Source organism: Pipra filicauda, unplaced genomic scaffold (genome assembly GCF_003945595.2).
Source record: "Pipra filicauda isolate LSUMZ 115617 unplaced genomic scaffold, ASM394559v2 scaffold595_size249610_pilon, whole genome shotgun sequence".
Taxonomy (NCBI): Eukaryota; Metazoa; Chordata; class Aves; order Passeriformes; family Pipridae; genus Pipra; species Pipra filicauda.
In genome coordinates, this window is record NW_024104748.1 from 148,307 (window position 1) to 158,018 (window position 9,712).

Genomic DNA, 9,712 nt, shown 5'->3' on the forward strand with positions numbered 1-9,712 from the left:
TCAGCCAAGTTCTGGTTATGCACCAACCAGGACACACTCTCGGGGTGAGCAGAGTGTGGGACAATTCTGAGGAGAAAACTATCAGAACCAGGGAGACTGAACACTGGGACCCTGCAGCTGGGGGGGGAGAGGCACCTTCACCTTCCTGGTGCTGGCAATGAAAGCACTTAAAGCTTTACCATTTAAAGCAATTATGTTTCTATATTTATCTCAGCACACCAAATTTACCCTCAGAAGCATCTCTTCTAGGAGCTCACGTGGTACTTCCCCCTCCCTGAATTTCAGGCTCTAGAGCCCTGTTTGGAATCCTCTGGCAGATCAAGCTGAAGGGAAACCAAAAAGGCAGTAACAGCACAGAGAATTCTGAGTGGTTTTCTCTCTTTCTTCTTACTCTGATTTTGGTGTAAAACTTATTTTTCATGTGATGTCCACCCGCCCCCCCAATGATAAATGAAGTGGATTAAGAGATTAGATCATCAAGGAGAAAATTCCACCTCCTAATCTCCTGTTGGGCCTGTAATCTGCAAGACTTCCCCATTTTACCTCTTTTCTATTTTAACCCTGAACTCTTAATGCCTGGCAGGAGCCCGTCACCCCCCTGAGCCTCATTGGCTGGGCAGGGATTTGCTGGGTACTTAAATGTCACCCTCTTGCCCAAAGAGGGTTTTGTGCTTTTGAGTTTTCCCGGGAGGACGTGTCTTCTGCATCCACCACGGAATTGGTACAGCCCTCACACCAGGCAGCTGGTTCTCCCTGACACTGTGACGCCTGCAGAGTGCTGGGAGCACCTGAACTTTGAAGGCAAGAAGCAGAACTTTGAGAATTTTTATTCTCAGGCTTCACAAAACCTCCTTTTTTTTTTTTTTTGGCTGCAAAGCCACCAGCCCTCGGTGTGGAGATGGGGAACATGGACGGGAAAACCGTGGAGGAGCTCAGCACCACCGAGTGCCACCAGTGGTATAAGAAGTTCATGACAGAGTGTCCTTCTGGCCAGCTCACCCTCTACGAGTTCAAACAGTTTTTTGGCTTGAAAAACCTGAGTCCTTCAGCGAACAAATACGTTGAGCAAATGTTTGAGACGTTTGACTTCAATAAGGTAAATATTGTCCTTCCCGCTCAGCTGCGCTGGGATGGGCTGTGCTCTGCTCCCTGTGATCCCCCGCGGTGTGTTTGGGTGTGTGTGATATTGAAAACGTCCTGAGTATGCACAGCCTGATTTTCTGTGGCCTCATAAATTGCAAAATCAGTTCTGGGAGGTGAAAAATGCCAGCAAAAAAACCCTTCGCCCGCTGCCTGTTCTGCGAGAAAGCAGACTTCTCCCAGAGCTGATATTTTCCTTTTGGTTTTAAGTGATTAAAACAGTGGGGTTTTATCTGGCAGGCTGTGATCCCTTTAAAATGAAGTGCCCTTTAATCCTTAAGTATCAAATGTTGTGACAGTAAGGAACAAGTGGTGTGAGAACAAGGGCTGCATTCATGCAGAGACAGCGAGTTCCCAAGCCACGAGCCACAGTTTACAGAACAGATCGGGTCTGTTTTGCATTGCTTTAAATTATAAATGGATTAGTTTCATTGATTTTTTTTTTTGCCATGTGCTCTGTCCCCTGTGATAAGGAGCTCAGGTCCTTTGTTCCCTGTGGGGAGGGAGGCTTTGCTCCTCGGGCTGTTGCTGTGCTGGACCCCCAGAACGGGGCAGTCCTGGAGCACCTGGACATGTTTGGGAGTGCTGCCAGAAGAGCAGCTGGATGCTGAGTCTCTGAGAGGAAACAACATCCTCCTTTACTTGCAAATGATTTGAAATTGCGCCTCCTGTGAGATGAGGAATATGTTTTATTGCAACTCAAAGGCTTTAATGGCCTTAATCCCATTGAAAAAAATGCAAATCAGGCCTCAAATCCTTCAGGTGCTTGGTTGAGCCTTGGCCTTTACCTTGCTCACTGCCCCATGTTTCAATGCATGCCTGAAAAGGGAATTGATGCACTGGAAATCCTGCTGGGAATGGGGCTTAGCAGCTATTTATACCTAATCTGGCTCCTGCAGCAGTGGGATAAAGCAGATGATCTCCTCCTGAACCGCCGGCGGAGCCCTGGCTTTGTTCATTGACAAACCCCTGGCTTATGCTCTAATGACCTGTCCCTGGTTGGTAGTACAGAATGATGGAATCATTAGGCTTGGAAAAGACCTCTCTAAGATTATCAAGTGCAAGCCTTCACCCAGCTCCTCCATGTTCACCACTAACCCACATCCCCAGGTGCCACATCCTTTTGAGCACTTCCAGGGAGGTACGTGCCACGTCCCACGTGCCATTTTCCTTCCAAGTGCCATGGCAATGCTCTGTGGGGGGCAGGAGGCACTTCAGCAAAGCTTACAGGAGCTGTGAACATCATGGGCAGTGTCTGGAGGCAGGCTGGTGACCTGGGAGCTCATCCCAGCAGCTCTGCAGTGATCCACAGCCCTGGGAGCAAGCCCTCTGTGGGTCCAGCTGAAGGTCTCCTGATGCCATGGCAGGAGCTGGAGGTGGGCAAACACCTCGGAGGAAAGTCAAAGATAAAAGTGTTTGTGCTTCTGACGTGACCAAATGTGAAGCAAATACAGAAATGGCACAGGGACAGAGCAGCATCTAGGCCCAGATGTCACCAGCATGCTGGGGTGACTCCTCATGTTATTCCTCTCTGGGATTTTTTCATCCAAGACCCCCTTGCAGCAGAAAAGAGTTGTAGATGTGTGCAGGCAGGATGAGGTTGTGTAATCCACCAGGACTCATCTGCATAAGCCTGTGCCTCTTTGACCCCTGAATTACCACTGCTTTGCATAAAGAGATCCCCTGAGCACAGGCTTTGGAGGCTTCCTTAGTGCCCAAGCCAGGAACACCCACCGAGTTCACTCCTTCCCAACAAATAACGGTCCAAGGTTGGATTTGATGATCTTGGAGGCCTTTTCTAACTTCAGTGATTCTCTAATTCTGTAATGGCTCTGCACAGATTAACATGGAGCCTTGGCTTTAACCACGGGGCATGCAGGGGACCCACACCCCCCTGCCCTCTGCTGTGCTCCACAAGCCCCTGTCTCAAGGGGGAGGCCACCAGTGGGGACCAGTTCCAGCAGGGACCTCCAGAAGTGACCAGGAAAATCACACACTGCCTGACTCTCTGCTTTTAATCTCATCTTAGCTTCTAACCTTCTGCTTTCAGGATGGCTACATAGATTTTATGGAATATGTGGCAGCTCTGAGCCTGGTCCTGAAAGGGAAGGTGGACCAGAAGCTTCGGTGGTACTTCAAGCTCTATGATGTGGATGGGAACGGCTGCATTGACCGGGGAGAGCTGCTGAACATCATCAAAGTGAGTGGGCTCAGCTTTTCCATCTCTATCACAGGTGGTCATTACAGGCAGGTAGACAGAGAGGTTGTAAGAGGAACATTCCAACCCAGCTAATTCCATGGTAAATTAGTAGGCACTGGCCAAACCTGCTGCTTGTCCTCTGCCAGTCCTCCCTGGTGGACCTGTCTCCAACATCCCACACCTCCCATGGCATCTGCACACTCTGACACACAGCAGCCCCTGGTCTTCTCCTGGCTGTTTAACCCCATCCACTGAAACTTGGACTGAGATAAGCACTTGAATTTAATCTAAGGGTTTTCAGAGGTGAGCAGCTCCTGGTTTATCCCAGCATGGCCACTAAATCTTGTAAAGCATTGGCTGCCTTTGGAAGTGATTTTAAACTCCAGGTTATTGCTTTCAAAACCTAACTGCCTGCAAAATAGTTTAGCTTCTCATGGTCTCCGGTGTCTCAGGTCCCTTGGCCACTTGTGCTGATGGATACACAACCTGCAGAGCACTCAGTAATTCCCTTGTGTCCTTCGTTCCCTCCAGGCCATTCGAGCCATCAACCGCTGCAACGAAACGATGTCGGCTGAGGAGTTCACAGACATGGTGTTCGACAAAATCGACATAAATGGAGATGGTGAGGGACTTCCCTAAGCAATTCCAATGCTCCCACCTTCCCCCTTACCTGCCAGAGCAATTCCAGGTGCTGGGCGTCCCAAAACACCAGGATATGGGGAGAGCTGGCAGAGGGTGGCTCTCTGTGAAGGTTGAGCTCCCTGTGCCCTCCGTGGGCTGCAGCTGGCCCAAGGGGACACTGCAAACTGCCCCTTGTCCTACTGGCAGGGTGGGGATCTGTGGCAGGGTTTGGGGTGCACAACTCACATATTTAAGACCCCAAACTTTGAGTCTGTACAACTCCTGGGGGGGGCTGCTGAGACACCGTCAGAGAGGCTGCAGGATCTGACAGCCCCTTCCTGAACGTGCTCCCGCAGGTGAGCTGTCCCTGGAAGAGTTCATGGAGGGCGTGCAGAAGGATGAAATGCTGCTGGACATCCTCACCCGCAGCCTGGACCTGACACACATCGTCCGGTTGATCCAGAACGACGGGAAGAACCCGCACGAGCTGGAGGAGGCAGCGGCTGACAAGTAACCCCCTGGGACGCTCTCCCTGCGCCTCCACTTTTCCCCCCTTGCATTATTAACTCGTGTCGTGGTTGTGGGAGCTGGTGAACTGTCCCAGTGCCAGTGTGTGGCCACAGGCTACCCTGTTAGTGCAGGGACCAGGACCTGCTCTGAAGGTGCCGCTCCCCCGGCAGATGGTTTGGGGGAGCCGGGGGGCCCTGCCCGGCGCTAGAGGAAAAGCTGCTGCAAGGAGGGGATGTGGACACATGGAAAACACACCTCCCACCCCGGATTGCCACGAGCCCTGAGCTGTGCAGGGCCCTCTGGACGTTGCTGTCGAGCAGAGTGGGGGGACAATGTCACCTCCCCAGGCAGGGGAGCAGCACGAGGTTGTGCAGCCTGAGAACACACAGACAGCGCCTCAAAATTTAGGCTGTGGCCAACACCAGCCTCTGCAGCCTTGGCAGGGGACAAACCCCAGGGCTGCCCTGCACTTGGCCCCAGTGAGAGGGGTCCTAGAAAAGCAAAACTAAACCTTCCCCTCCCGTTTATATTTCCAGAGCAAGCAGTCACCATTTTTGGTCACCTGTTCTTTGATTTATTATTAGCAATGATTAGTGATAATGTAAGGTAAAAACATTTACGAGCTAGAAAAAGGGGAGGGGTGAATGCAGTGGCTTTTCTTTGTTTGAAAGCATTAAAAACATCAAATGGTGCCTTTTTTAAACAACCACCTGGACTTTAAGGGCATTTTTCTCCTTGAAGTATCTGGAAGTAATAAGTACTTCCAGGCAAGTAGAACCAGACGTAAGTACTGCAACAGCAGTAACCTGAGAAGGAGAAGCTTTGCACATTTGTAGGAATATTCCTGCACGTTTTACCACCTGGACAGCAAAATCAAACTGCCCTGTGAGTTAGACTTGAGCATCAAGGTGGTTTTAACCCCAAAGCCTGCGTGCATTTTGGAGGGGTGGGTGAGCTGCTAGAGGCGGGCGAGCGCAGCGCCCGCGCCACGAGCATCCGCGAGTACCCGAGCCTGGGTCCCATCACCTCTGACACGGCATCACACACAGTCCCCCCCGGAGTAAAAAACCCCTTCTCAGAGCACCCCTGGGGCCCAGCAGCCTCGTGCCACGAGCAGGGGCTGCCCCCAGGACCCCGCACACGCACAAGGGTGGCTGTGGGAGTGATGGCCTCGCCCCAGCCCACCCCCATCCCTGAGCCGGGGCTGAGCCTTGGCTGCTCCTGGAGAGGAGCTTCCCCGTCTGATGGGAGCAAGTTTCAGGCATGGTGAGGCAATACAGGACACCAGGAAGGGTTTCTTGCCCAGCTGAAAGTCTTGTTATTTAGCACTGGGTGTTTGCAACTTCCTGAGCATTATTCCTGTGCGTCTTGTTCACTGGGCAGTGCTTTGCCTGGAAGCTTTTGTACTTCCAGTCTTGTAGTGAACTAATAAAGATGCTTTACAACATTATTCCAGGTTGGGCTTCTTCTGTCTTTCAATCAATCCTTCTGTTTCCAGCGGGACAGATTAACTGGCTCATGCAAGTGCAAAACCCCTTGTTTTGACTTTATTAAAATAGTTCTTTTACAAGAACAGGTACAAGCTGTGGGGAGAGGTCTGATTTCTTCAGGATCAATGTAGAAAAGGAGCTGCTCCCAGGTTCTTGCATCCCATGGATGCTGCCTGCTCTTCTGTACCTCATCTGCATCAAGTCAGGCAGTAAAACCCTTAGTAAAACCTTTAGTAAAACTACCACCCCCTGGGTAGTCCTACAACTGTTTCTTCCAGAGCTCTGCTTTACCCACCCACATTTCCAGGCACATCCTGTTTTCCTGCCTTCGTTGCAGCCCCACAACTCCCTCCTGCCCTATTTCCCACCCAAACAGAGCAGCAGGTTCAGGCTCTGGGGTTGTTGTCAGGCACAAAAACACACCATGGAAAGGAACCCTCTGATGGGCCAACCTGTCCACTCACACCAGTGCAAGAGAGAGAAGCTGCAACTGCTTATTAAAGGTGGGCTGAGCTGTTTACTCAGTGTGTAACACTCCTTCTTGCAGCACAATTAACTCCCCCACAAATGACCAGCACAAAACTTACAGCACTTTGGCTTTACAGAGCAAGGAGGGAGCTGAGCTGAGCTCCAGTCCCTCCTGTGCTTCCTTCAGCCCCTCCTCTGCACCCAAAAAGCAGCTCTGACAAGCCCAAATTCTATTTATAAAGACAAAGTTATTCTAAAAAGGCTGTGTCAGGACTGCCAGCAGGCCAAAGACACCTTTCAAACCTCAGTGTCTCTGTTCCAAAGGATGTTTTTTCAGCCTCTAAGAAAGCAAATAAGAAATAATTAGAAACTAATGTTGTGACTCTCCTGGCCCCAGCTCATGCATAATTAATTTATTTCCAAATAGTGGTGGCTGTTGAGGTGCCACAGGCACATTGCTCACCCCTGTGACAATGTCCCTGGTGCTGGGAGGCAGCACAGCCTCCCTGGGGAGTGTGGGGGAGGATTTTTGGGGAGGGATGGGCCTGGGAGGCTGCACGGCCACGCTGCAGGTCTGATCCCAGGTCCCAGTTCTGCCTCTGCTTTGGGGTGACCTGGGACCAGCCCCTGGAGCCAGGTTTGTAGCTGCACTAAAATTATAGAGTTATAGAACAGTTTGGGTTGGAAGGGACGTTTAAAGGTCACCTAGTCCAACTCCCCTGTGATGAGGTGGGCACAGAATGATGGAATCATTAAGGTTGGAAAAGATGTCTGGGATCATCAGCTCCACCCTGTACCCGATGCCCACCTTGTCCCCCAGCCCAGAGCTCTGAGTGCCACATCCAGGCTTTCCTTGGACACCTCCGGGGATGGGGACACCACCTCCTCCCTGGGCAGCCCCTTGCAATGCTTGAAAAACACCTCCCACCAGCCCAGGTTGCTCCAAGCCCCGTCCAACCTGGCCTTGGACACTCCCAGGGATGGGGCAGCTCCCGGGGCAGCCCATGCCAGCGAACAGCAAAGAATTCCTCCCTGATATCTCCTCTCAGTCTCCCCCGTGTCGGTTCGCAGCCGTTCCCGCCCGTCCTGTCCCTGCCCGCCCGAGCGAACCCTCCCCGTCCCTGGTTTTTGGGAGCCCTTTGGACACTCCCCGAGGTCCCGCTCCCGTGTCCGGCAGCGCCCCCTGCCGGCTCCATCGGGAATCCCGGGAATCCGCCGGGATGGGCCCGGCCCATCCCAAAATCAGAGGGAAAGGCGATGATGAGCTGAAACGGCAGAAATATCCCCCTGTGTATCCCCGAGAGGAGGGGCGGGAGACCCAAAAGGCAAAGAAATGGCACAAAACTCGCTCTCAGACTTCCAAAGGTCCTTTTTCCATTGCACATCGCTGATCCCGTGTTCCTGCAGCACAGCCCGGATCCCAGAACACCAGCAGGCTGCCTTAAATACAGGATATCTGAGGGTGATGCGTTTGAGATACTTCCTATAGTTCCGAGGAGCTTTTTCCTTTGAAGAAAAGGAAGAACAGAAAGAAAAGAAAGGAAAGGAGAAGGGAGGATAGTAGGGAAAGGGAAGGAAGGGAGAGAAGAGAAGAGAAGAGAAGAGAAGAGAAGAGAAGAGAAGAGAAGAGAAGAGAAGAGAAGAGAAGAGAAGAGAAGAGAAGAGAAGAGAAGCGAAGAGAAGAGAAGAGAAGAGAAGAGAAGAGAAGAGAAGAGAAGAGAAGAGAAGAGAAGAGAAGAGAAGAGAAGAGAAGAGAAGAGAAGAGAAGAAGGAGGAGATAAGGCGAAGATGAAGAGAAGAGAAGAGAAGACGAGGAATAGAAAGATGAAGAGGGAAGAGAAGAGAAAGAGAAGAGAGAAGATGGAGGAAGAGAAAGAGAAGAGTAAGAGAGAGAAGATGAAAAGGAGGAAAGGAGAAGAGAAGAGACGAGAAGGAAAGAAGAGTGAAGGAAGAGAAGAGAAGAGGAAAGAGAAGAGAGGAAGGGAAGAGAAGAGAAGAGAGAGGACGAGAAGCGAAAGGAAGAGAAGAGAAGAGAAGAGAAGAGAAGAAGGAGAAGAGAAAAGTGAAGAGAAGAGAAGAGAAGAGAAGAGAAGAGAAGAGAAGAGAAGAGAAGAGAAGAGAAGAGAAGAGAAGAGAAGAGAAGAGAAGAGAAGAGAAGAGAAAGAAGAGAAGAGAAGAGAAGAGAAGAGAAGAGAAGAGAAGAGAAGAGAAGAGAAGAGAAGAGAAGAGAAGAGAAGAGAAGAGAAGAGAAGAGAAGAGAAGAGAAGAGAAGAGAAGAGAAGAGAAGAGAAGAGAAGAGAAGAGAAGAGAAGAGAAGAGAGAAGAGAAAAGGAAGGAAGGAAGAAGGAGAGAGAAAGAAAGAGGAAGGAAGGGAGGAAGGAAGGAAAAAAAAGAAAGAAAGAAGGAAGGAAAGAAAGAGAAAAAGAAAGAAATAGAAAGAAAGAAAGAGAGAAAGAAAGAAAGAAAAGAAAAGAAAGAAAGAAATTAATTTTAAGGAATTTTCCCATACTGGCAGAGCTGCACACAGGTGCTTTGGGAATGACCTGGACACGAACCTTCCCTCTGGGCAGTCACTGAGCCCCAGCTGCCCAGGGATGAGCCTCCCCTCTCTGAACATCATTTTAGGGACCCAGAGCCAGCCTAAGCACGGAGCTGGGTGCAGTGATCCTCTTTCCCTCTCAGCCTTTTATTTCTGCTGCTCAGCAGTTTCTCCAGGAATGGCATCTTCCAGCTTTCTAACCTGACTGTTCCACCTTGAATCCTGCCCAACTTCAGGGGCATCAAGCATTGGGAGCAGATGGTAGCCCAGAAAAATCACATGGCATTTGCCTTTTCCAAGCCATCCCGTTGCCAAATTTAGCCCCGAAAGAAATCCGATCAGCCAAATCCAATTCTAGCCGGGCTGTAAGTCTGGAAAACGGATTATGCAGAATGCCTGACATCAACAGCTTGCTGCAAACGTTGAGTTGAGTTTGGGAAGAGATCAGGGTGTTTATACCTATGGATTTAAAAATAGGACTAAGACCAAAGCAGCCTGTGATTCCTTGACAAAAGATTACACAATCAGGAAGAGGGACAATTTTCCACTGGGTTATGCCAGCACTGACACAACTATATCCACTGTGTCTATCCCAGATCTGCCCAGGCCAGAGGAGGTGGAAACATCCAGCTCCTGAGCCCTAAATTCCTCAGGGTTCCTGCTTCAGCCCTGGCAGGGTCACAGTGGGGGCATCTGCAGCACTGGCAGCTCACTTTATTTTAAGCACCCATTTCAAATTCCATT

The 9,712-nt window shown here is 50.5% G+C and overlaps 1 protein-coding gene across 1 annotated transcript; it reads left to right on the forward strand.

The window, feature by feature from the left end:
- Positions 1 to 898: 898 nt before the first annotated feature.
- On the forward strand, positions 899 to 4,532 carry LOC113990391 (guanylyl cyclase-activating protein 1). The gene is made up of 4 exons (XM_027725782.2): positions 899 to 1,096; positions 3,191 to 3,340; positions 3,872 to 3,962; positions 4,318 to 4,532. Exons 1-4 carry the CDS (start codon positions 899 to 901, stop codon positions 4,473 to 4,475), a joined length of 597 nt encoding a protein of 198 aa, XP_027581583.1. The 3' UTR covers positions 4,476 to 4,532.
- Positions 4,533 to 9,712: the final 5,180 nt, after the last annotated feature.

Bases quoted from the DNA above. Each gene is read 5' to 3' on its own strand.
- LOC113990391 (XM_027725782.2), top strand. From the start codon at position 899: ATGGGGAACATGGACGGGAAAACCGTGGAGGAGCTCAGCACCACCGAG. The intron at 3,341-3,871 runs GTGAGTGGGCTC...CGTTCCCTCCAG, and splicing joins AGCTGCTGAACATCATCAAA to GCCATTCGAGCCATCAACCG. The intron at 3,963-4,317 runs GTGAGGGACTTC...GTGCTCCCGCAG, and splicing joins AATCGACATAAATGGAGATG to GTGAGCTGTCCCTGGAAGAG.